The 27,575-nt window shown below is 38.2% G+C and overlaps 1 protein-coding gene across 5 annotated transcripts in view; it reads right to left on the reverse strand.

Annotated features, from left to right (window-relative positions):
- Positions 1 to 27,575, reverse strand: part of ABCC4 (ATP binding cassette subfamily C member 4 (PEL blood group)) — a 147,366-nt gene that overhangs the window by 57,104 nt on the left and 62,687 nt on the right. For all 5 annotated transcript variants that reach the window (XR_011725420.1, XM_071741910.1, XM_071741903.1 and 2 more), the window contains one exon: positions 5,729 to 5,808. Coding sequence is in view for 4 of the 5 variants with exons in the window: in XM_071741910.1 (XP_071598011.1) it covers positions 5,729 to 5,808 (80 nt within the window). In the remaining variant the exon portion in view is untranslated. The remainder of the gene's footprint in view (positions 1 to 5,728; positions 5,809 to 27,575) is intronic.

Raw genomic sequence — 27,575 nt, forward strand, 5'->3', positions numbered from 1 at the left:
ACCCCCCAGCACATCACCTCTCCCAGAAATCACAAAATAACAACGTCATTGTTAAACTAAAAGATCCAGGAATTCCTGCTACACACTTTCCCTGACATCTTCACACAATAAAATGCAGGGGTCAGTGGTACTGAAACAAGGAACGGCAGTTCCACCCTTGTGCACATAGGAAAGCAAGTGACCCAGGCTATTATTCCAGTCTGAGGCACTTTTTGTTCCTAATATCCAGATGCAGCAGCTTTTTTTTTTCTTTTCTTTTTCTTTCTTGCTTTTTTTTTTTTTTTTTTAAAAAAACAAATGACTGGGGACACCTCCTTCACATTTTCTTTTTCTTCAGCATTTTCACTTCATAAAGCTGCAGTCAATGTGTTTTGTGTGTGGTGAGAAGGGAATGGCACATTCAGTGGTGGTCCCAGCCACAGCCTACATTGGTGGCTCAAGTAGTCTCAGGATTAGGTCTTTGTGTGTGATGAAAGGATATGAAAAGTCACTTATTTAAACTCAGTCAAGCTGTTGATTTTGGGGAGGAAAAAGGTTTTGCAATTCAGTTTTCCTCAATAAATCACTGCCCTTTTCCAAGGGCAGCTGCAGATAGTTCACATGTTCACAGTGTTCTCCAGAAACAAAACAGATCATGATTTTTTTTTTACCCCCAATCCAACATAGGGGAAGAAATCAAAATGAAGGGGCCATCACAATAAGGTATTAAAATTCACTAGAAACTTAAGCAAAAAATCAACTCTGTTAAGAGGTAATGAGATCACTGAAGAATTAAAAGAATTAAAAGAGCAAGAAATTACAGGGAAAAAACTCCAACCTTTTCAAATTTATCATTACAATGAACTGAAAAAGCCCCACTTCTGAATTATATTTCACCATCCTATGTATTTAATCAATTTAGAGATACAAATTACAACCAGTAGTTTATCAGTTTGGGCACACATCCTGCATCCCCTAAAACCACTGTTTAAAGATGTTAAGCCTCTGCAGATCTATATCAAGTCAAAGTGAGATTCAAGTACTGAAAAATAAGTCTTTGATGAGCTCTCAAAAAATATAACATCCAAAACACTGGCCACTGAGGAATATCTGGGCTAATTTGCATAAAACATTATTAAATATGTTTGATTCTTAATTCCTAATGCTTCATTGTTAAATGATTTTTTCCTGTTCCTTGGCTGACCTTTTCCCAAATTGGTATAGTGTGTTTTATGAGTGCTGCATTCAGCCAGACACTGCCATGCATTTTAACCACATTTTCAAGTACCAGCCCCCCACCTGGCAGTGAAGCCCCCATTAACAGAACCTTGTACTCCCACAGAGCTTCAGGCAGGAGGAGGAACTACACTTGGCTGCAAAACTGAGTGTATCAGCTGGTATTTTCAGAAGAGCCTAAGAAAATCAAGTAAAAAAATCTCAGACATCTTAAATGATACCTGATTTCCTTAAGCCCCTCTGGACTTGTTTAGAGAATGATCAAGTTTGTACCAACTAAATAAAGCATTTCTGTGATTCTTGCCATTTGGGTAGTTCTTTGAGGCTGCTGTCAGGCCTGCCCTCTGATTAAACTAACAAAGAGCACATAGATCTAAATGAGGTAGATGTTTAAATCCCCTTAGAAAGTTGTAATGCATTATAATGGCTTTCACATAACTAGTCCCTTACCTGAGGAGACTGTAACTTAGTTGGAAAACATCTGCCCAAAACTACCTAACTCAGGATAGGAAAAAGAAAGGGAGATGCAGAACTGAGGCTGAAGAGACAGTACCAAGCTGAGTGATTAAAATATGTAAGCTGACAAAAAAACCCCAACCATCATCTACACTAAACATTAATACAGCTTTCTGAATATCTGAATCAACCTACAAGCATCAGTTACTACCTGATTTTTACAAAGATATTTAGTGTTGTATTTAGCAGAACAAGTGTCATAGAACTGTAGGGTGTTTTTTTAATTTTTCAGGACAGCTGGCGTGGAACCTGTAACAGAAGATAAGGTCAAGGCTTAAACTGTTAAGTTTATTTTTTTACTTTAATGAGCTGTGAACTGAATTGTTAATGCACAATTAAAGTCACCTCAGTTGAAGTGCCTAACTTAACCTTTGGTTTCTTTTCAGTTTCTATACTTCACATCTACCCACAGAGCTGTGATCAACAGCCACGTAGTCAAACATAGACATAAGCGTGCTCTTATAAAAGAGACTTATTTTTTATTTATAAATCTTGTGCAGTAATTTCTACAAAAATTTCTATGTGCACTAGCATTGCATATCTCATGTGCTGTTAAGACTTGTAAGAAAAAAATTACTGCCTTCTTCTAGTGAGGACTGCCCCTCCTACCCCCAGTCTCTCCAAAGACAGCTGTGCCATATTTCAGTGCTCTTAAAATCAAAGAAGGAAAACTGGTAGGAAACTTTAAACACAATGAGAGCTGCTACTTTGGGAACTAGTGCAAAGTAGCATTTTTGCAAAGTCTAGCCTTGTGTATTCTTTTCAGAAGAATACACAAGGTCTATAATGAATTTTTGTGCTAGCCACACAGCTTTTAATGTTGCTCTAACAAATAAGCATGTAGTAACCATCCACTGTCTTGAAGACAACTGACTGTTTCTTCTTCATTGACTCGGAGGAAGATGCAAAAAAATTCAGCTCTTAGAGGTCAAGGAATTAATACATAGCTGTCTAGAGTAATCATGCTCATTATAACTGTAGTGCAGTGTATAAATCTTATTAGGGGCTCTAAAAAGTACATTATCAATTTTCAGCACTTCCTTAAAATCCGTAGTCTGATTACAAAAATCTAGGAAAAAAAAATATTTTATTTATACGTATTCAAGTGGGATCACATTATAGGTTTTGAGTGTCCAATCACATGGTGTTTGTGCAGAAATTATACACTCACTTGCCAATATAGTAAAAAGGTGGAATGCTTCAGAGTGATCCTAGCACTCTGAGAAAAAGGACCACTTCTTCAATGCAAATCCGTTCAAGAAAAGCCTCTACACACAAAGTAAGATGAACCAGTTACTGCATTGTTTATTAAGTTTCACTTGATTCCTCCTGACAACCATTTAAACAATGAATGTTGGGAAATGTCTCTCAAAGAATCAACAACAATGGCTGGGATAAGAGCTTTTATATTTAGCTAATACTGTTTTTAGAAAGGAGAAAATATTTCTTCCTGAAGGGATTATAGGAAGTCTTATAAAAGACACCTGCAAACAAAACAAGTGACAAAAGATCTCTATCATAATTGATAACACATCCTTTGTAAAAATCTGTGCTTCTTCAGAAACAAATATCATCTCTTTGCTATTGAATTTCAAAAGGCATCCACTGTACAACAAGCCTGCTAATCGAGTTTAGAAATCAGTTTTCGAAAACCTGCCAAAAAGGAAGTGCTTTTGTCTTATGGGTAGCAGGACATTCTCAATCAAAAGTAAGTTCCTGAATTTTCTTTTTCTATGCCAAGGAGAAAGGGAAGCTTTGAAACACAGTACCATTTTAGTAGTGTACTGGACATGTAACACCTACTTTATTTTTTGAAAACATTTCAGTTAAAATACTTCAGAAATTTTAATACTTCAGAAATTTTAATTTTTTCAGAATATTAAATAGCTAATATAAAAGAAATGCACAGAGTAATCAATGAGAGGAAATGTTTACAAAATGCAGTTAGTGGTAAGAGCTTGAAGAAAAAAACAATCACATCCAGAGCAACAACTTTCATTCTTTCACCCCAGGCCAGTTACCTTTTGGTAAGTATATATTGCCTAAATTATCTATACACTGGTCAGACAACTGGGTTCTTTAATTTGCTAGTAGATAACTTGGTCCTCTGTATGTGTCAGGCATTCAGGTTGCCTCACTCCTTAGCTCTCTTGGAGAAAACCAGTTGGTTCCCTCAGAAAAAAAAAAAAAAAGGGAGTGTAATTCCCAAGTCAGTTTGCTTCAGGGTCTGCTCCCAAAAGGAAGTATGGACAAGACCACACCAATTTTGGCTCCTTCTGCTTACGCAGACTTCTCTAACATTTTCCCAGCAAATTTTGCATCCTCAGACAACCTCACATGCCTTCAAACCACATGCCAGGGCATGCAAAACACCCACTCAGCTTCTTGCTATGAAAACACCACACAAGTGGGCTGCAACACAACTCTTGCACTATTGTAAATGCATGGATATAAGGAAAAGGGCTGCTCATTTTATCCTGACTGTGGGACCCAGAGAATGCTCTGGCCATGAGCAGTATGAAGTTGGAATATACAGAGCACAGTCTGCTGTAAAGGACAAACTTCTGTAAATGCTTTGCTTAGCCTAATGTCCGAGGAGCACTATGTATGAGAGATGGTTTGGAATTTGTGGATGCAAATCCTGTGATGAGAGAAGAGGATAAGGACTGCAGGACAGCCTGAGCTTCCAGCTGAATAGAAAGGCATACACGTACTGTCCCAAGAGAACTGGAATAAAGTAAGATATTCTGTCTAATAAAACGGCCAATGAGACTAAAAGAAATGAGTAGCATATTACAGAAAACTGTTTATATTGCACTTTCAGGAAAAAATTTGTCAGGGTCTTAAAAGCCCATTAATACAAAATTTAATATTCACAATAAGCAACTCCCTAACTCACATTAAAAAAAAAAAAAAAAATCAAAAACTTCAATTGATAGGTAAAAGACATCAGCTTCCCTTCTTCCTCAAGATGACATGTGGCAATGTAATGCTTTGAAAAACACACACGTCGACTTTTAACAACTTCTCTAAGCTAGGAAAAAGGGTTAAGAAGTGCTTTTTCCCCTAATTTGAAGAGTTCAACATGGGTAAACTGCTCAACTTGAAATGTCTTTGATTTATTTTTCAAAAAGTCAATACAAGTTTTAGATCCTAAAAAAAATATTACCTCTTAGAGACAAAGCAAAGGCAGCAATACAACCTTAATAAACATTTCTGACTTGATCATGAAAGGCCTGATCCACTTAGTGGATCCAGATGATCGAATAAGTAAACTCTTTCTTGAGCCTCCACGATTCTGTGTACTCTGTGATTCATGCTATTTTGATACGGTACAATATATTTTTTTGCAGCTTCATGCTTCTGCAATTTTTTACAAGGAGGATTAATAGCATCTATAACAGAAAAATTACCTTGATGTCATATATAATCCTTTATCCTTTCATCATCATCAAAATCTCAGCGCTTTGTCCATCTTTCTTGTCTGCAGCAACTTATTTCACTTGTTCCTATTAAGGCTATTATATTCACCCTATTACTACTAATCTTTCCTTTGTAAATAGCCACACCTATTTTAATCCAAAATGGTGTGGTAAGCATTTGATTCTTTGTGGAAGTAGACACATAATTAGGTTAATCTGTGCTATCTTTTCAAGTGAGTTGATTGTTTCTTTACTATGGACATATTTCTTATAACAGCAATAAGCTTGCCAGATTGCTTGGAGGCAAATCAGGAGCAATTTACCAAGCATGTAGCTACTATGAACTGAAATCCTGACATAATAGCAAGCTGTGTATAGCCACTCCTACCTGCCAGTTATTACTCATGTTAGCTTTTTACTGACACATTAAATTTCAACCACACCTTTCTTTCACAAACAAGTCCTTTCATTCAACTCAGCTGTATCTGTGATAAATATCTGATCTTCACCAAAGCACACAGAAATCTAAATTCAAAATGTAGTGCAGATGTCTTAGACAGTAGCAACCAAATTACCTGCACAAAGTCCAAAAATGTCAATGGAAGCAAATCATCCAGGTGGCCAATATCTTTGGAGAAACGATTTAAGATTCTTCCTACAGAAACAGGTTTGGAGAAGGAAAAAGAAAAAATAAAGTAAATATAATTCCTGAAAAGATCAAAATATCTTAAACACACCACGTTTTACTACTTTAGTAACGCTTAAAAGGAAACAGCTGGAATCTGAAGATAAAAAGACACTTTTTGAAACCACCATGAAGGGAATCTTTTACAACCACTGCAATATATTTTGAAGAATACTTTTTCACAAATGCCTTTCACCCAAATATAAAACCTTTACTTAAACTGCTAGGAAAAAATTAAAATGGGCTTTGAAGATAGCAGTTCAATAGGATTTAACAGGTGAAACACACAAGCTTGATATGCTTAACATACACTGCAGAGGGTCTACAGTTCAGACAACTTAATACAAGATTCATCAAGTAACATCATCCAGAATCTGCTCCTACACTTGACTGAAACTCACTAGTACATGCATGTCCCAGATCTACCATAGTTGATCTAACTGATCCTTTTTAGGATTTCTGTTCTCACTCCTCCACCATTACATGTGGATTCAAATTGCAGGCATGTCTGACATAAAATCTAAGATAGATTTGCATTCATGCAGCCTTACATTTATACTTATTCAAAACCTTGACAACACTGATCTTTATTTAAGCTAATAAAACAATTTTTAATCAGCTCTCAGTGAAGCATTTAGACTTCACTATTTTCCCAAGTTCTACTTGACTGAAAAAATCAGTTAAAGAATTCCTTAATAATTAAAGTCATGATGCTGCCACCCATAAGTGGATTAGGATCTTCCTCTGTTAATCAATAGCTCCACTCACTAGGAAGGAAACTAAGCTAAGGATGGGAATCTGGCCTCTGCTAATATGTGCAATGCCCATGCATGCATTCACATTGCTTTTTTATCTACACGTATCTTGATTCAGTTATTATTTCTAGCTGGTACAAACACATTCGCTGCATTGGCAACAAAAGACTTCTTTTTTTTTCTTTTCATAGGAGCTCATTAAACTATAAGTAGTTAAGTTTAAAATTTCCATGGAGTGTGTTGGAGACGTGATTCAGAGATAAGAAGCTACTACAGTAATTTCTGCAGCACTCATCATTCTACTTTCCTATTCTGTTTCAGAATTATGAATTTTGTTGCATACCATTGACTTCTTTTTTCTAGGGAATTTCTGGTTTCACACCAAGCAGTACACAACAAATCTTCTTCTCAGGCCTGGGACTGGACTCCAAAGAGAGATACTGGTGGCGAACAGCTTGTTCTGCAGTACTTTACTGCCCAAGGCAGACACTCAAGGCAGAGAGCAGTGGAATTCATCCTCTTTTTAGGCTTTGTACCCAGAGAGGAAGGATATAAAAGTACACAAGACTCAGCAAAATCTCTCTCATCTGTTTCTACTGGGAATGGCAGCTGGGGATGGTCCTTTTCACTTATTTCACGTTGGGATAGATAAATCAGAAGCAACTTGGAGGCAATTATTTTTAAAGTTTCCATTTTCTGTGATTTCCTTACACAGAGACTGGCAGTGAAGAGTAAACTAGCATATATGGCATGCATGCTGTAGCTAAGACTTCTTAATATCCCTAAATACCACATTCCAGGTTATTTTCAAATGAACTGAGACTTCTCTGGCAAAAAGAAAATTATTTGAAGAGGTTAAATGCTTCCTTCTGCCAGGGCTTTCCTTAGCAGCCTGTACAGGAGAAGAAGATGAGGGAAACAAGACAGCATAAGAGATGAGGGTCAGGCTATTAGCTCAGTCACTTGCCTCATGCATGACTTCACTTTATTTTAGCCTGAAGAGCAAAGCAAAGAGCAGTGACAATGCCAAGACCCTCCAAGAGACACTGATGACAAGCTGTACACAAAGGGAAATGATTACTCCCCCAGCAAGTAAACACCACCTTCAGTCAGCTTTAAAATTTGCCTCTTACCCACAAATAATTTCTATTTGTAGTGGCTTCAAGACTGATAAAAGAAGCTATTGCACTAAGGCCACCCCATGTGACACTGATGGGAGGCAGCAAGGTCACTCAGGCTGGGTCCTCTCCATGACCATGGTGCCAGTTAGGTCAACGCCTTCACCATCTTCACCATCATTTAATGGCCAGTCCAGGACAGTGGTGGAGTCACCATCCCTGGAGGCATTTAAAAGGCATTTGGACGTGGTCCTCAAGGATGTGGTTTAGTTGTTGACTATGGTGTTATTCAAATGTTGGACTGGATGATCTTGGAGGTCTCTTCCAACCTAAACATTCTGTGATTCTGTGATCTTCCTCATCTCACAAAAGGAAGAGAACATGAAGACTGGCTCCTAAAAAAAGCACTGTGCTTACTCTCAGTTTTTATGGTAAGGATGAAGCTAGAGGAGAGAAGTTATTATAAAATGCCCTGTTGAAAGTGATTGCAATTTCATTTCCAACACCATCTCGGAATTCAGTTCTCATTTCTACTGAAGAATAATTCATTAAAGTTGTTCAAGGAGGAATTTTGGAGATTTTGAGTTCAAGTTTTGGGGGGTTTTGGCAATTGTTTGGAGACCGTGACAATCTCCACTCATTTTCTGAGAAAGTGTCAGTGTTGTGACAAGGAAAGTTTTAGGCTGCAAGCAGGATTCAGATCTGCTCCAGAGCTTTTGAGGGTAAACAGATGCAAATGAGAGCTGCAGAATACTTGCCCTCATCCTGTGCACCAAGAGTGACTGTGGCAATATTCTCCTCCACAGTAACATCACTTCCAGTGAATTTCTTTGTGGAACCCATTCATGAAGGAAAACTTTAGTTAGATGGCCTCAGGTCCTCCGGTCATACTGTCTCTTCCATACAGCTGCTAACCCCTAATTATTCAAGTTCCCATAGATAATCGAGCTGCTAGTTAATTTTCTAAACTCTGTTTTTGGCAATTAACTTATGAAATTGTTAAGTACAACAGTGTTTCTACAGACAATGTTTTGACAAGAGCTGTGAGATGTCACTAGGAAAAGTGGAAATGAATCTTATGTTATCAATAAAACATGGAAACATCTTTTAATCTGCCTAATCCCCTTTAAGATGTAAATACAGTAAGTCTGAAAAATGACCATACTAAAATACAAGTCAGCAAAATCAATGGCATATGAGAAAGACAAACCTTGAAAAGTGGAACCTTTTACAATCCACTTGATACAACTGATGCAATTTTAACACTGGGTACACAGAATCACAGAATGGCTTGGGTTGGAAGGGACCTTAAAGATCACCCATTTCCAACCATCCTGCATGGGCAGGGACACCTCCCACCAGATGAAGTTGCTCGAGGCCCCATCCAGCCTGCCTTTGAACACTTCCAGGGAGGATGAAACCACAACTTCCCTGGGCAACGTATTCCAGTATTTCACTGTCTTCACAGGAAGGATTTTTTCTCCTCATCTCTAGCCTAAATCTCCCCTCTTCAGCTTTTAAACCACCACCGCTTGTCCTATCACTACACACCCATGCAAAAACCCCTGCTCAGATTTCTTGTAGGCCCTCTTTAGATATTGGAAAGCAGCCATAAGGTCACCTCAGAGCCTCCTCTTCTCTAGGAAGAACAGCCCCATCTTCCATCAGCCTATCTTCCTGGGGCAAGCGATGAATCAGCTGCTTTCCAAATAAACGTTCAGGTGAATCTCTGGTAGCAGAACTTTTTTTTTTTTTTTTTTTTTTTTTTTAATTTTCAGGTTAGAAAAAAGTAATGTATTGTTTATTTAGTGTTTGCACACAGTAATTCTGGTAAACAATACCTGAAGTCAGTAAATCTAGGAAAATACCTTGCTTCTTGCTAAGAGGTCCACATCTCCTTCTCTTAAAATTAATCCAGCAAGCATTAATGCCTTTCTTCTGCTAAAAGCAAGTGACAAAGCCACAAGCCTTACTCCTATTTTTGTTGTTGCTGGTTTTCAATCATATTACCCCAGTGACTGTGTAAAGGAAAACGGAGGCCTGGAGATGTATTTTAGATCCTGTTCATATGGACTTCATTGAACTGGCACTTTTTTCAGCACATCATGCGAGGAAGCAATCCACTAAAGCAACCAAGTTCCCTCATCATATACCAGAAAGAGCAATGCACCTCCAAGCAGAAGTTCTACGCTTTTGAAATATCCACAAAATGCCCCATAGCCATCATGATATTGCATTCAGAGTGATTGCTACATTTGTAAGGATGTCTACAAGTAAATGAGGTCTGTTTCACAAGGTATGAAGAAACAACTGTTTCCACTTACTGGAAGCACAGTAAATCAGTGGCTTGTTTATGCATTATTAAGGATACAAGAGAAAACATTCCAGATATGAAAGCAGCTATTTTGAGTCAGGACACCAAATAGTTTCTACTATCATTTGCAAACCTAACTTTTGGGGACCCTTTACTTATTCAAGTGAGTTTCAGTCCGGGCTTCAGAAGCAAAAAGACAACATTACATCTCAAATTTGGAAGGCAAAGGAAATTTCAGGAAACCACTGAAAAAGTCTTTTAAGAACTCAAGAACTAAGTATGCCAATGCCAGAACAGCATCCAAATTTGTGAGTAGTTTCTGCTGTTTCAATAATTCTCAGGCTTCCTCATGGTGTGCAGCAGCAACAAGCAGCAAGCTGCAAAAGGGAACGTGCTCTCTTCAACAGTCCCGTGTTTGTTTTTACATCAAATAACTTAATCAGAACACATACTGTTGTTAGATTTCTTCCAAAGTAATTAAATAACTATTCAATGCCAATTAATCATAGTTAAATAAGGGTCTGTCACCAAAGTGCTATGTACACATTTCAGACTATTTAATGGTCAAATACTTGGCAGTATCAAAGTTAAACAATGATTCATTAAATCTCCTCTGCTACACAATGGTTAGGCTAAACTTGAAGTGAAAGAATCAAACCTCTTTTGTTCTCTGTGAAAGGGATATAAAACCTCAGTATGTGATATTCTTTTCTTCCTCACTCTGCAAACTGCTTTAATTGCATGAATCAGAATGTGTTCAGGTGCTACATACCCACTTAGCTTCTGCAGGTGCCTACTGATACTTTGGAATAGATGTTAACCTATCATCCAAATAATGGAAACACTTGACAGTGTGCCACACCTATTTAAAATGTTTATACATACTTCAGGATGAAAGAAATATAATCCAAACTGAATCAACACTTAGGACATAAACACCAGAAAAGGATTTCTTTTTTCTTTTTTTTTTTTTTAAACAAGAAACTAGGATCCTGCACTAGAACAGTCAAATGCCACCATCAGCATTCAGTATTAGGCAATTCAAATTCCAAATATCAAGGACCCTAGGAGCAGCAGTACATTATTTAAAAATATATTTGTGCACACTCCTGGAATTTTTTTCCCCTCAGAGATCAAGCTAATCCTCAACCTGGGGAATTTTAATTGCATCACCCTTTTGTTCAATACACAAATGTTATTAATGTTATGGTTTGTTACAAATTTACTTGTTACAAATGTTACGGTTTGGGGTTGAAAGGAACCTTAAAGATCATCTAATTCCAACCCCCTACCATGAGAGCAGGGACACCTTCCACCATACCAGGTTGCTCCAAGCCCCATCCAGCCTGGCCTTGAACACTTCCAGGGAGGGGGCAGCCACAACTTCCCTGGAAAAACCTGTGCCAGTGTCTTACCACCCTCACAGGAAAAGAATTTCTTCCTAATGTCTAACCCAAATCCATCCTCTTCCAGTTTAAAGCCATTGTCCCTTGTCCTACCACTACATGCCCTCGTAAGAAGTCTCTCCCCAGCTTTCCTGTAGGCTCCTTGGAATGTACTGGAAGGCTGCGATAAGGTCTCCCTTGAGCCTTCTCTTTTCTCCTGTAGGCTGAACAATCTCAACTCTCTCAGCCTGTCACAGAATCACAGAATGTCAGGGGTTGGAAGGGACCTCTGAAGGTCATCAAGTCCAATCGCCCCTGCCAGAGCAGGACCAAAACTAGAGCAGGTCGCTCAAAAATGTATCCAGACAGGTCTTGAAAGTCTCCAGAGAGGGAGACTCCACAATCTCTCTGAGGAGCCTGTTCCAGGGCTCTGTAACCCTTAGAGTAGGGAAGGGTTCTGTCTTCATAAGGAGATGTGCTCCAGCCCTCTGAACATCTTTGTGGCCCTCCTCTGGACTTTCTCCAACAGCTCCATAAATAATACTTTGCTTAATAACATGAACTCCCTTATGGCAGCTGGCCTAAGTATCAGTTTTCATGTATGAGTACACTGCCTTTACCAGGGCAAAAACCACTCAGCATCTCTACCTACCATGCAACAATCAAGCCAGGAACACTCCCCCACTGTAGAGCCTCCATAAAGAAAAAGTAACAAATTAAAACACGATTAACTCCCACTTCTCCTTGCAAACTGGCAGAAACCTGTCTGAAAAAAAAAATCCAACAACTTGCCCTGCTAGGACTGGATTCAAGAAGGTCCTTCAGCCATAGGTGTACAGCTAAATGAAAGCAACCTCAGCTTGAGGTGCACACTTGCTTAAATGCCATCCCACCACAGAGATGCTCTTCTAGTCTAAGGCAGTGGATTGTTATAGACAACTGATGGAGGGACTGATTGTCCCAGACAGCTGAAAGTGCACATTTCACCACCACCTGCATGACCCAGGAAGAAGGAGAAGCCCTTTGTGCATTGCCCTCTGCTGACACTCAGCTCAGGGAGACAAAGCCACCAGCAAGAGGGTGGCCACTACAAGCCGGTGTCATCATCCAGCTGGGTCCCAAAGGAGACACCCTACAGCAGCCCACGCCTCTGTTCCTCTGCATGCAGAGGTGGTAACCCGCCCTAAAGATGGAAACCATGTACTTTTCACAGCCCAAATTACAGCTTATAAAACCAAAGTGATTTTAAACATATGCATGGGGTCATAAAATCATGCTCGGAAGTGTGTATGGGGTAATAAGAGCATAGACAAAAGCAGGAATAAAAGAAACCAAAAGAAATCACTGCACTGAGCTGGGTAAGTTCAAACCCCCATCAATTTAACTACATTGAACATGTTTCCCATTCTGTCAGTGGTATAAATTGACAGCTCCCACATTTCCTGCTGTTAAGCTTTGGCATCCAGTGACTGATAAGTCTTTGCACGTGCTCAGTTTACATACATATACTGAAAAAAGAAAGGAAAAAAAAAAAAAAAAAAAAAAAAGTACTGCAACCATAAGCAGCCTTCCATTTCATCAAAACAGCGACAAAGTGGATTGTCCATATCAAATGTTGGCAGGAAGCAGACATTACATCAACCTTGTAAAATACAACTATGAAATCAACAAAATAATTAAAGATGGATTACTGACTTTGAAAGGAATTGTAAGTTAGTGAAATATTTCTTCAGAAAGAAATCTGGAAATGCATCTCCTGCATAGCTGTCAATTACTGAACTACTCTGGCTTTTCTTCCATATTTCTACAAAGAAACGTCAATAGGTCTGTTATCTTTTTTTAATATATGTTTAGCACCACATGTCCACACAAACTGCCACATACAGCATTACTGTCTTCCCCACAGGCATCCTATAAATATAAATAAGAAAGTCTACCCCATTTTTTTTCTTCAGCAGCCTGAAACTGACAGGAATATTATCACTTGCTTAGACGTTTGCAAATGGGCACGGTGGTGCTGGGCCAAAATATGCTGAGATCATAATATCCATTTATCTAAACTACCAGCATGTAATGAATTCAGGTGGGATGTCTTCTATCCAAATTAATTTACTACTTGAAAAGGACTTTTTACACAAATGCTGTCAAACAGAAAAAAAGTTAGGAAACGAGAAGAAAACATGAACACTCTCGTTTGATCTTATTTTTAAGTGTAGGATTTAAAGAAAGAAGAATAACTATGACAAAGATAAGAATGGAAAACAGGATTCTTTGCAAATGAATTTCTATTTCTACTGCCAGTGGAGACATCTACATTATCTAGTATGAATATATTGATCCTAACTGTACAGTTGTTTCCTGAGCTTTCCAGTCCACTAGAAACACAGAGTACTTTAATGGTCCACTGATTAGAATTACCCTGCTTGTAGAAAACCAAAATAGATTAATGCCTCATACAAGGTGACTTATCCCTTTGCTAAACTATGTGGTACAGTTGATTTGTCTTTTTTCCTAGGTGTGCCCCGAAGTGCATGTGTATTTACATCAGTTATCACTTGCCAAAATTCCTCTCTTCACTTTCAATACAGTGCACAAAGGACATATATAAAGTATACAAAAAGTCTTCATTAAAAAAAGAAACACACAAGAAAAACAGCTTGATTGGGAAAAAATAATTTTAACTCCTTCTTTCTCAAAGTGCTTTTGTAAGAAATACTTTCTGTATCTGCCTTTCTTATTATATATTATTTCCAATTAACCAAGTTGACTACAATTTCAGCTACAACAGAACCTGCAAAAATAGAATCTAACCTTGTTGCTGTAATATACCTGCTAAAAAAATCTCTTTTGGGCTCCCCAGTAGAAGAAAGACCAGGAGCTACTGGAGATAGTCCAGCAGAGAGCCACAAAGATGATCAGGAAACTGAAGCATCTCTTGTATGAGGAAGGACTGAGAGATCTAGGTCTGTTCAGTCCGGAGAAGATTGAGAAGGGGGTATTATCATTGCTTATAAATAGGTACAAGTCAAGAGGATGGGGCCAGACACTTTTCAGTGGTGCCCAGCGACAGGATACGACACAACAGGCATGAAGTGGAACACAGAAGTTCCATCTAAACATGAGGAAAAAATTATTTACTTCATTTACTTGACAAAGCACTGGAACAGGGTGCCCAGAGGTTGTAGGAATATCCTTCTCTGGAGGCATTTAAAACCCAACTAAAAGCATTCCTGTTCAACCTACTCTAGGTCAATGTTCTTTAGCAGGGGGGTTAGACTACATGAGCCCCAAAGATTTCTTCCATTCCTTACCAATCTGTGATTTTCACTGTCAAGATTGGATTCACAATAGGCTTTAAATACTGCATTTCAGAAAATATTGGTTGGGGGGGGGAGGGGGGGTGTTCTCACATAGTTCTTGCAAATCCACTCATTTGTTGGCTTTCTTACCATTACATCTCCTAAGGCCAGTTCACTGATTAAAAAACTTAATTTGCTGTGTTTCTTAACATTTTTCTTCTCCCCTCTTTTTTTTAAGTGTTGAAGTTAGAAGGGCTCAATCATCACTCCTGTCTATGATGACAATAAACAAGTAGGACATTACTGAATATAAAGCTTTTGCCTACTGAAACCTTCAGCTGGAACTTCTAGCTGGATGATACTTGTATCACCCAGAAAACAAATATCCTGTATTTTACTGATTATACATATTCAGATCCCCTCCCACAAAATGAAGAGGAAAATGACTCTGATGTAGTCTATTCATTTTCTTTCTTTTTCTAAACCATGGAAGGCAATTCTGTATAGTCTGCTTCTGCGAAAGCCAAGTCAAGCTATCTAGGCTCTACCTGGCATATCCATTTTGAAGATAAAGCCTTTGGATAACTGAAACAGCAGAGGCATTTCATGTCTTCATCTGACTTTATAAACACAAATCCTCTGCTAGGCATGTTCCTTTGGTTCAATCACTCATTTTTCTTCAGTTTCAGTTTCTTTTCCATTCTGTCTTCTTCTGGAAAATGTGAATTGTTTGGCAAGGACAAATTCTCTCCGAAGCTAATTCATTATGTATCCACACAATGGTTCCTGAAATACCTTCTTCTTTTTAACTGCTCATGCTATAAAAAAAGCCACTGCAACAACACAGGTTTGGTTATCCAGAATTCACAATGGATGACACTGAATAATTTTCAGCAAGTGCTTTTTTCCCAGTCTCACATGAAATGTCATAACTACTGAGCTTCAGAAAATTCTGCCATAACCATCAGCAAGTTCAAACTGTGGGGTTTTTTTTCTGTTTGCTGTGCAAATGATCAAAGCATTTGCTTGAAAAAGCTGCTGTGTGTTAAAAAAAGCTACACCTCCCTAAGAAATCAAAAATTTTGCTTCAATTTAGGTCCACGTTAGAGACAAACCACAGAAAAATTGGAAACAACCAAATTCACTCAAGGTACCACTCACAAAACCGCAAAGGAAGATGATCTTGAGAAACCCATTTGTCCTGTTTATAAAGGTACAGCCAAACCAAGGGCTCGGGCCACTCAGGAGAGCAGTGAAGGCTGGGCAGAGAAGCAAGGGAATGGGATCTTTTTGCCAGTCATGGAGCAGGCATTCCGTGTGGGTCACCCACCTATCCCACAAGAGCTTTAATTGCTCCACTAGAGGCAACCTGTGGTGGGGCCTCCTGCAGCCTCTGCTCTTGAAGCTGTTCTCCTTTTGGATGAATCAGTATGGCACAGGAAGAGGAAAAATGAGTGAGTGCCTGAAGGCTACAGCAATCAGCATGGGAGGGGACTACAGCTGGAGCCAAATATCCCCCTCCCCTTTTTTGTTTGGGTTTTTTTTTTTTTGTTTTTGGCTTAATGTAGGGCATGGAATGGATCCCTTCCTGCAGAGCAGGCTGTAGGGTACAAGGAGGGAGGGATGACTTCACCTCTTCTTTGGTTTTGTGATTGGCACCAAATTCCACTTACGAACCTCACCTGAGAAACAACCAAAAAACCTCTTGTCTCAGAGAAGCTGAAGGCAACCACATCCCAAGTGTTTTCTTTGAGCAAGGAGTGGTGTGCAAAGGAATTTAGATATAGTCTGACAATGCATTTCTTTGGGCCATCAGCTTCCAGGAAAAAAAAAAAACCAACTAAAATCACTAGACTGTAAACTTTTTTCCAGCCTAAACTATAATTAACAGCACTAAAATGGAAATGAGGGGTATAATATACATTCAAATGAGGAAAAAACCAAAATATGAACTCCACTGTACATTATATTCATTACACTAAAATAGAGAAATTTTAATAAATTATTAAATGCTAAGCACAGTGAAAAGTTAGATTGCACTGCATGACTTTACTGTAGCCTCTTTACTGGGCAACTGTTAGAAAGTTTTACCTCAAAAGAAAAAAGAAGACTATACAGGAATAAGTAGCTGCAAATGAGGAGTAAGTAGCTGCTGACCATACTGGAACACCAGTAAATATACAAATCAAAACCAAAGAGCTTCTGATGTTCATGTAGAAATATACCTTAAATTCATCTTCCTAGATTTTTTGGCAGCTGAAAGCTAGGGGTTAAATTCTTTTAAAAACACATGCTTACATGAACATTGCTTAAAATTAAAGAAAAATCTAGCATTGCCTTATAATCCTCTATTTTGTTTCTCTCTTTTAAATAATAAGAAACAGAATGATAAACATAAATGCTAACAGCAACATTTCTTCACTTTTTTATAAACAGAGAAAAAAATTCACACACACATCAAGGAGAAAAAAAATGGCTTCATTGAACAGTCATTCAAGCAGAAGTGAATACAATTTACAATCTATTTTGTCTTTGTTCAATTCAAAGACAGACTTTACTGCAAAGCCCTGATTTACAACTGTCCAGTGCTATGAACTCCAAAATAAATAAACAGGCAAAAATAGAAGAGTACCACCCGCAACATGGGACTCCTGAGAACGCTGCCATTTGTTACTTGCATGACAGAAACACCCAAAAGAGGATTAATATATCTGAAGTGGGAGACAGAGCCTCACACGGATGCAGGCTGGACCATCACGTAGCCAGCAGCGTGCCCTGCCCTGAAGAGTTTGTTGTGTCAGTTCAGGGAAACCAACACAATTGACTATAAAAGGAACAAGGAGCAGAGGGAAGATGTAGCAGTAAGCTGGAACAGAAAGTTGCACGACAAGATTTGTGTGCCTTTTTTTCTTTTTTAAGTATGGGAAAACAAAGAGGTCAGGGAATTAATGAGCTTCCCCACCCATATTCTTAACTACTGTCAGTTTATAGTTATATTGTGGTTACAGTGATACTGGTGTATCTTGAGAGATGATTTTAAGATGAAGAAGAGCCAGCTTGTGGATGAACTTTACTTCATAGGGAGCAGGAAGTTACAAAGATGCAAGCATAAAAGATAAGCAGACAAAATGATGACGGAGGGAGGGAAAAATACAGGAATGTGCCAACAGCTCCAGTTACCAGGTGCAGAAATAGTAAAAGCTTTGCATGAGGACTAATCCTCAAATGAAGCCACACTTCTTTCTACACCTCCTGGCAGACTCCTTCAAAGCACACTGGGGCCAAAAGGTCAAGAAAAAGCCTTCCCCCCATCTGGCCCTGGGGAAGAGCTGCAAGGCAGAACTGTCAAAAGAGTAGCTGGCAGCAACAGTCACAGAAATTGCTGAATCTGGGACGTTTGTATAGAGAGAAAGCTTTGTACATATAGACTTGATTTTTTCCCCTGTGCAGACTGTCTGCTTGCACGTGCCTTCCCTTTGATCCTCTGCTTCATTCACTGCATATCCACTCCCTGTTTCCTCTCTTTCCTCTTCCTTCAGCTTCTTCCATTCCCCTTCTCCGTGCAGTGGCACAAGTTCTGGATACAAACAAGCATGCTTGAATAAGAGGATGTCATCCAAAGCACGACCAAAGGATGAAGACTGGAAGGCAGAGGGTAGGAAGGGTGGAACAGCTTAGCAGATAGCAGTGAGAACAGGTGGTGAACAGAAGGTGGCTGCAACACTTAAAACTAGGATAGTGCCTGAATCCGTGCTTTAGAAACAGAGGGTGACAAGAAACAGACACATAGGGAAATACAATAACTACATCTGAGCCAGAAAGGAAGGATATTTAACACTTGAAAACATGGGAAATCCCTACAGCAAGTGAGAGCTCCTGTAGTGAAACAAATCAAAACTGAGAAAGCCAGGAGGCCACTGTCACCTGAAGGGAGATGGCAAAGTGCATGAGCACATACTGCATGAGCATTTGATACACACACACTTCACAAGGTTATACTTTAGACAGACAGAATCTCAGTTCCCTATTGAGATGCCTTGAGAGAACAATTCAGTGGATTTTAGTTACTTCTTGCTTTAAACTGCTCTTACAGGACAATATTTCACTCTGCTAACTACAGAACTGCAGGGGAACAGCTGGCTGAGTCTTTAGAGTATACTCTAATTGGTTTGCTTAATTTTATTCACATGGGATCTTAAGATTTCAGAAGACCAATTAAGATTTCAGGTAGAGGAATTCTCAGTAAACGTTTCCTTTCTTCCTCCAAAAAAAAAAAAAAAAAAAAAAAAAAAAAAAAAAAAAAAAATCTATCTCGCCCTGGATCTCAACAATTCTTTATGCATTCGTTTTGTTTTCCTGATATCCATTTTCAACACAATTTCATTTGGTTTTTTGTTTGGTTTTTTTTTTAAACCAGCAGCTTCTCTGCTGAAACCACACCAGACACATACAGAAGAAATTTCCAGGACTGCAAGAAACTGGACAACTAGAGAAGCAATGAAAAGGCCGTGACAAAAATACCTACCTTTCAGGTACCCATATTCAATATATAGAACCCTAAAATCCCCTCATGGACCTTAAACACAAGTTGTGTATTAGAATAAATACTATGAATCTTGCAAATAATTACTAATCATTATCTGAACCCAGATGTTTTGGGGAAGGCTGTTTTAAAACAACTGTTTTGCAGTTATTCAGCATTTAAAAAAGTATTAACCAAATCTGTGATATGACAAGATTAAAATGGGAAAATACACATACACACAGTAATAAAATTAATGATGGAAAAATAGCTTCCGTTTTTCCTTCCCTCTTCACAAAACAGGATGAGCACACAACTTGATTCTGAATCAATTTGTGGCTATAACAGTAAAACACCCGAAACAAAAGTATAACAAAAAAAACCAAACACAAAAAACCCCAAAAAACCCAAAAAACAAAACAAAAAACAAAACAAAACCAAAACCCCACAGAAGGTAAAATTGTGTCAATAACCTCACTACTGTTAACACTAGAAAGTATTAATTAGTAACAACTTAGCATTTTAGATATTTAATTACAGTATTTAGAAAACCAATGTTGGCTCTGATGGTTTCTAAAATGTAGCTTAGCTTTAGAATGCATATGAAGTGCAACCAATAAACTTTTCATCACAATTGAATGATATTTACAATGCTTCTTAACTTTCTGAATGTCTATTTTGTCCTTGACTACTCTGGAGAGGAAGTCCTTAAATAGCAGTTCACATTCAAAATATGTGCATTTAATTCTTAAAGTTCTTAGTGATCAACTATAAAGCAGCCATGATTTCAGGAAGAAGGTATAAAGCAGTTTAGGTGTCTGGATCACTCCAAAGCCTTTTGGGACCTTCTGGGCAACCAGGGGCTTGGTTGTTCACTTGTTTTGTTATTCCAAAAAAGGAGACTGAAATGTCCCTTTACATCACAGTTTTGTACATTTTCCTAATCCAGTGCTTTTCTGGAAAACTGTCATATCACAGTTGGTAAAGCAAATGCTGGTCCTACGAAACAAAAGTCTACAGTACAGCACCTGATCCACATGGGGAGGTTTATTCCACCTTCCAGAAGGTTCTTTACTTCAGCAAGGTATCAGCCCTCATACCACAATGGACTACTTGGCACGCTCAGGATCGAAATTAAGTCAAAACAACACAAATAACCTGAAATAGAATCCCCCCCCAAAAAATACTGAAAACAAAACCTTTTGTAAAACAGTATCACTGAAGTGCTCCCGCTTGTATGGGTCACATTCTTTCCCCCTCAGTGCATTCAGACAACCAAAGAACCATTATGTTCAGCAAAGAGATCCTGCAAGAACTGAAAGGCACTGACATCAGAGACTTTAAACTAGCTGTGAATCCCATTGAGGAGGTATGACTCATCTCTGAGGTTTAAATTAGATTATCAACCAAGTGAAGCAGCACAGTAAATCTACAATAAAAGATGAATGCCTACAGGAAAATAATTTTTGCCCCTAGTGGCAGATGCCTGAACTTTAAATGATCTGAGACTAAGCTTTTTGCATAAGCCTTCCTGACAGAAAACAACTGAAATAATTTCTTTAGTTGGTCCAACTTTGCTCCATATGCCACATGGAAACAATATCTAAACCCTGTAAAAGAAAGTATATTGTCACTTCTAAACCAATTGAGGATCAAACAATTTACAGAAACCAAGACTTATTTTGCTGACAATTAAGCTCTATCACCAAGACTTGAGATTCAATGAAATTTGACAATTGTGAAGAAAGAGGCTTTTGTCTAAATAAGTCTGAAGCATTTGGAAGAATCAACAGAAAATCAGAAGACTGAATTAGATCGAAGTATCAGAGCCTTTGAGTACAGTCTGGAATTCACTAAGTAATACAACTGCCTTCCTTGCTCTGTTTCCTCTCTGAATTGCTTTTGGTATTACAGCAGAAATAGGCATAGAGCAAGAGGCAAATTTGGTCTGAGGAGCAAGTGTCGTACCTATGGCACTTCCTCTTACAGAGTATTTATCTGTGTTCTGCTGGTCAAGCTTCATTACAAAGAACCAACATTCCCACTTTACAGATGAGATGAAAAACGAGTATGAATCACTGCTCTACACCAAATCTAAAGAATGTGAAGGGCCTTTTAAGTCTTTTCCTGCCATGCTGAAAGCCATCACATTTACTCTGTCGTAATTTTGACACAACACAAAGAAGTTAGCAAATTCCATTTGATTTTAGTGGTGGAGTTCACAAGTCAGTATAATATTCTCACATCTCCTGATTGACTCAAAGGATGAATATATTATTCCCTTTTTCAGAGAAACATACTACTATTTTGTTCTCCTTCTGCCTGTTTAATTGAAAAATACCTAAGATTTCTATTACAAACACCACCGTGCCTTCTTCAGGATTAATAAAAAGCAGTCAACAGACATTTGAACTCTTTGCATCTCATGAGAAGCACAAGCAACAGAAAAAACCCACAAAGCTATTACTAAACTAAGCAGTGTTCACTGGACAATGTTTTAAGCTGAAATAAGATCACTTCAGAAACTTGTGAACTTGCATTTTATAAAACATTTATGTCTCTTTTAGAAGTACATAATATTTATTTACTGCATGGATAATACAGGAAAACAATGAAATCCTATTTTTCCACAGGAATGTTGCTATGTTTTAAGTAAATGAACACTTCTGGGAAGTGTCAGATTGGACATTTCTACTCTCAAACACTCAGCAGATGAAGAAAATCATCTGTATAAGCCCTCATAATCTTTGAGAAACACTTATTTCTGAACAATCACTTCTAAAAACTATTCCTTAAGCCTTTGGTAGGAGCTGAGCAACACTGGTTAGTAAATTTAGGTGCAGAAGAGTCTATTTTTTCTTATCTCAATTTAAAAATGTTTGGACTGTGTTTTCCATTTTTTCTGCTGGGGACTTTTGGGGGGTTTAAATGTAAGTCGCATTCAGTGGATGGCTTTGAATTCAGCATTAAACCATACTCATAGCTTAATTATGAAAAAAGATCATTGTCACTACATATTTGGAATATTAAAACTTGTCAGCTTAATAAAAACCTCAAGGCACTTTTTTCTCTCAAGTTTGGTTTTATTTTGAAAGCACTTCTTTGATAAGATTTCTTATTATTTGAACAAGTCTAGTACAACTAGAAAATACTGAGAAAAAAATATTCGCTCCATATTGCTAGTTCCATAGAAAGAAAGCTGACACTTCCAAATCTAAAACCATCTATAATTCACAATTCTGGTGCTTTCAATTTGCAAAGGCTTTTGCAGATATTTTTTCTCCTAAACAAGCATTAAATATTTTTTTTCTACAATGGTAGGGAACCATTAGCAGAAAGGTAACTATTACCAACTCTTCCTTAAACCATTTTACCATTTTTATGTCAGGAAATACCAGAAATATTCTGGAAGGCGAACAGTAATTGTTTACTTTTGGCTGGTTGTTGAGACCAAGGGGAGGGAGAATTGTTCTTTTGAAAGGAGAGTGGGGAATGAAGAAAGGGAGAAAAGAAAGATGCACTATACTAACATTAGGCAAAGCATATGAGGTTTGTGTACATAAATATTAATATATACATTTATATATGTGTGTCTACAGAAGAAACAAATATTACAATTATGGGTCATTTCTTTTTTACATATTTAGTGGTAAATTCAAAATACTGAAGTCTTTAAGATACCTACCCTTTAAGCACACAGACAGCTTGGTACCATAAACCCCCCCATTGCAGTGGGTAGGAAAAACAGCTCTTCTGTGGCAAGATTTAGAGCAAAAGCCTGACACAGGTGCTCTCTGTCATGACCTGAAAGAGCCTGCCTCTCTACCACATACCTAGTAAACCTAGGCTAATGTTAACCTTTGAAAATATCCTTCTTTACATAATCTTCAGACTGGAATCCTGAATGGCTAGAAAAGAGAAATTATCATGAAGAAATTCTATTATTTTATGCCAGAAAATTGTATGCTTTACTCACTGAACTCTTAACCTCTGTTACCAAAAGGATAATTTTACCATAACAAAGATGGCATTTGTACTTTATGCTTAACAATAACTTAACCAAGAAAGTGCCATACAGTTAATCTGGTCTGAACAGGCACAGGAACCCCTGCACTTCAGTTTGATTTTAGTTTCTCCTTCCATAAACTGAAAGAAAATTAGGCTCCTATCTCATTAGCTGAGGCAAAGATTTACTCATGTTTATAGACTGTAACAAAAACACAGGGTTCTTCATTAAGTTGCCCAGCATTAAGGATGTATTCCCCTGTTTCAGTGAGAGGGAAGAGAAAGCAAACATGAATGACAGACAGCAACAGTACTTCTGAAATTGTTCATTATCCCATGTAATAAGAAGATCACTGCATATGAAACATTTCAGATTCTAAGCCAAATCTCTCTAAGAGAAGACAGACACTCATCACCTTCTCTCTAAACACCAGCATGACAGATTACAAACATGAAATAAGTGCACTGGAAGAAGAGATGAATGAGATAGTGTAAAGTTTATTAACAGCTTTAAATGTTCATATTTAAAAGAGGAAAAAAAAGCAACAAACCAACACTGAGCAAATGCCCCCAGCATCTAATCACTTACTGTCCTCTGGGCATGTCCTAGAAAGGATTGGGTGGGAACAGTATTCCTGTATAAGAAATTACTTTCAACATCTTAAAAACAGATGTAGGAAATTGTCTGAAAATTCAGACTGTACTGTATCTATTTTGGGTTGTGAACATTCAAACTGATGAACACGAAATTATGCTGAGAAATGAATCCATGCAGGGACAAAAGAACACGTATTCCCAATGAAGGGAAGCTCACCACAAAGCAGAGGGTTTTTTCTTGCCTACGCACGAATTAGCAATATTCTGCATTGCATCATTTGCATATTAAACAGACAATAACTTCATTGAAAAAAAAACAGGTCTACCACACACAGAGAAATCTCATCTTATCTGATAAAAAGAAAACAGGAAGAGAAGAGTTAGGCCACCTATTCTCCACCCATTATACCTTAAAATTGCCAGCAATAAAGTCCATGTTCCAAATCTTCACCTCCTCAGCTTCCCATGCACCTTCAAATTACTCTGCCCCAAGACTTAGTCTGTGCCCCAAGACTAAGATATGCAACTGAAGATTTATGCTTGAAAGAGGGCAGGACAAATGCAGACCATGTAAAGGTCTGAGAGAGATGGAAGAGTAGCATTCCCAGACACAGAAAGCAGAGGATAAACTAAGGAAACCATGAAAAATAGTAAGGACCATTTCGGTGGACAGAAAAAACATGAAATTAAGAGAGTTTAACTGAACTCCACTATGAGTTTACAAATAAGACATGATAAAAGCTTAAGTTTGACAATCACTGGTAACTTCTGTATTCTTTTTTAACTGGCAAATGAGGAAGGATGAGGGGATGCTACAGGTAGAAGACAAGCAGGTCAGTATTAATTTTTAAGTCTCCAGTGCAGTGAAAAACCCAACATGAAAACAAACCCATCTCCTTAGTATACAATACACTCCTACTCTGAACCAAGCAGCTGAGAACGAGGACTTTGACACCTTTCTCCCATACACCATGTCAGCTTGCTTTGCATGCTGGCTGGGAATACAATTTCCTTCTCAGCATTAGGTGAGAAATGGCTACAGCAACCTCAGCTTCTCCAGACATTTCATAAATCTCCTCATTCCACAACATCAACTAAATGTTCTGCTCAAGCTGAAATCAAAAGCTATGGCAACAAAATATGCACATGGGAACCATCTAAGAAAACGTTCAAGAAGAACCCAAATGAAAACTAAAGCAAATCTCCACGAACCTGAAGTTTCAAGCTACCTATGTCAAGGTTGCCACAAGCAATAATTGCCCGTCACATATTACAGGACTATTGTTCAGTAATAGAAGAAACAAACAAAAAGTTCCTCATATGCTTGATGCTATTTTAAATTGCTTTATGAAGCTCTCTTAGGACTGGCAGCTGTCAACATTTACAGCTTGCCATAATGCTGCCTCCTTAAAAGGAACATTATCTTGCATAAAATTATGTCAGAAATCAAAATCTGAAGGACGTCCTACATATGCATTCACCTGAATACATAACAAAGAGGCTCTGATGAAGTCCCTACTGATTCTGACAGTAAAAAGAGAACACCTGGGCATGACAGGGTAGAAGCAAACAAGCAATGCCATTTTGTGTTATTCACAAATATCTTAGTAATTCCCTCTAGATAAAGTTTATTTTTAAAAACTGAACAGCACCCTACAGTCAATCCCAATTCAACACCTCCACTTCCCTAGCTGTTGATTTCTGCCCTCCAGTTTTCAGTCCCAGTGCCAGAACAGGCAGATTCACATACAACATCCATTCTTTCCTAAAGTAAAATTTAAATTTTGGATTGAGAAGCACCTTTTGTTTCCAAACACTCGCCAAGATCACCATAGGCACAAACTAATTTTCAGTTGTTGCATAAGATGCAAGATGTTGGCAATCTGAAAAAAAAGCAAAACATCAACTAATTAATTCACCCAGATGCTTCAGTGCAGATTGCCTAGGATCACCTGGGAGAGACATTTCTGTGTAGTATAAAGCAGAAGAACAGTGCTAATGAAATGAGTTTGCACTGACTGACTTTTTTTTTTTCTTTTAATTTAGAGCCATTCAGATTTTTTTTTTAATTTAAAAAAAAAAAAAAAAAAAGTTTTTTCCCTGAAAATCTCACAGTGGTCTGTGTATGTGTATCCATAATAGAAGGCAATGAAAGATTATAGCACAAGGAAGAGCCAGGAGCCTGATGTGTGGAGCTTTCACCTAGGATAGGGGAGCCACGTGTTCAACATATGTGCTCTCACCATGTGCCTACTCATTATCCCTGCCCGGCTCTTCCGTAAATTAATTTCTTTGGAAATACTTCTGCCTTGTTCCAAGGTGGAATGAAAGTGGTACTTTGCAAGCTTTTCCTAATTTCTCAGAAATGCTAATCTTCCACCCAGAACAAGCATCCCTGAACAGAGGAAGTCCTACTACACACAACAGTCACAGCAGCAGCCAACAGCTTTTAGTCAGATTAAAAATAGCAAAAAAAGCACATATATTTAAACTAGTTATTATTAAAACCAAAAAAAACCCCTCCATCCTTCAGATTATCTGCAAAACCTCATTGGCAGCCGCATGATCTCAGCAAGACCCTCTTTTAAGCCCCTTGCAGTTTTTCCAGCAATATTACTGCTGTCTCCCCCTCTGTTTTCAAGTGTCTCCAACCAATGTTTCCTTTCTCCTTGCCACAGATCTCGCCAGCCAGCCTGCCATTTATGTGAGACTAAAACATAACTCCATTTTTACTTTCCTGCTACACTTGAGGGGGAAGGCATGATGCCCCTGAATGGCTTCTCTCTTAAAGTCAATACTTGTAATTAGGTTTTTCTGTCTTGGTCAACTCCTCCGAGCCTCCTTTTTGCTTGGCTGCAGTGGGGTGAGAGCAGCTCTCTCCGTGGTTGCAAATGAAAAAAATACTTTTCAGTATCTAGGCAGGTCAGCATATGGTCAGAAATGAGTTTCACAGCAGGCCGTTTTCCTCACCAGGGGCTCTCGGTGTGAAGAAGATAGAAAAATCTCCGTGAAGGGACGTAAAATCTTGTGCCAGAGAAGCAGGAGACTGCAGCTTGGAAGTGGTTGTCAGTACAAGCTTCATGCTACTTCCCTATCAAATAACATCCCATCCTGTCCCCTCCTACAAACAGCTTTTCCACAAACCTTTTAATTTTATCTCCCATATTATGCGTAAAAAGGGTGAGCACTGACTCAGTGAGCTGAAAATGTAATGGGCTTGTCTCATCAGTTTACGGCCAAGTTTCATTCAATTATTATTGTAGGAAAAAATAGGATAGAGTTGAGTTATGCTAATAGATAACAAACGTAAACATAACTCCGGAGTACTATTTAACTAACTTTAAAGACTACTCCTATAGCAATCAACTTTATATGGTTCCTGACAGAATCATAATGGTGATAATACACATGGAAGTGTCAGGCTATTTAAACTCTTAACAAAAGCCATGATAATACTAACAGTAAATGAGTAACTCCCACAAAATATCATTTAATAACCACGCCCTGATAAGGTTTATAGTACATATCGCCATTGTTATAAGAAAAAACATTAAAGTTTTTTGTTGTGTTTTGTTTGTTTTTTTTTTAAACACATGTAGCAACCTAACAGGTTTTAATTACCACACCTACTTCAGTGAGGAGCTGTTCCACTCAAACACCCAAACATAATATTTACAACATTGTGGGGTTGTTAAGGATCTCGATGATTGATGGAACCTATTGTGTTACCATCTTAATAACA

The sequence above is a fragment of the Heliangelus exortis genome, chromosome 1 (assembly GCF_036169615.1).
Source record: "Heliangelus exortis chromosome 1, bHelExo1.hap1, whole genome shotgun sequence".
NCBI lineage: Eukaryota > Metazoa > Chordata > Aves > Apodiformes > Trochilidae > Heliangelus > Heliangelus exortis.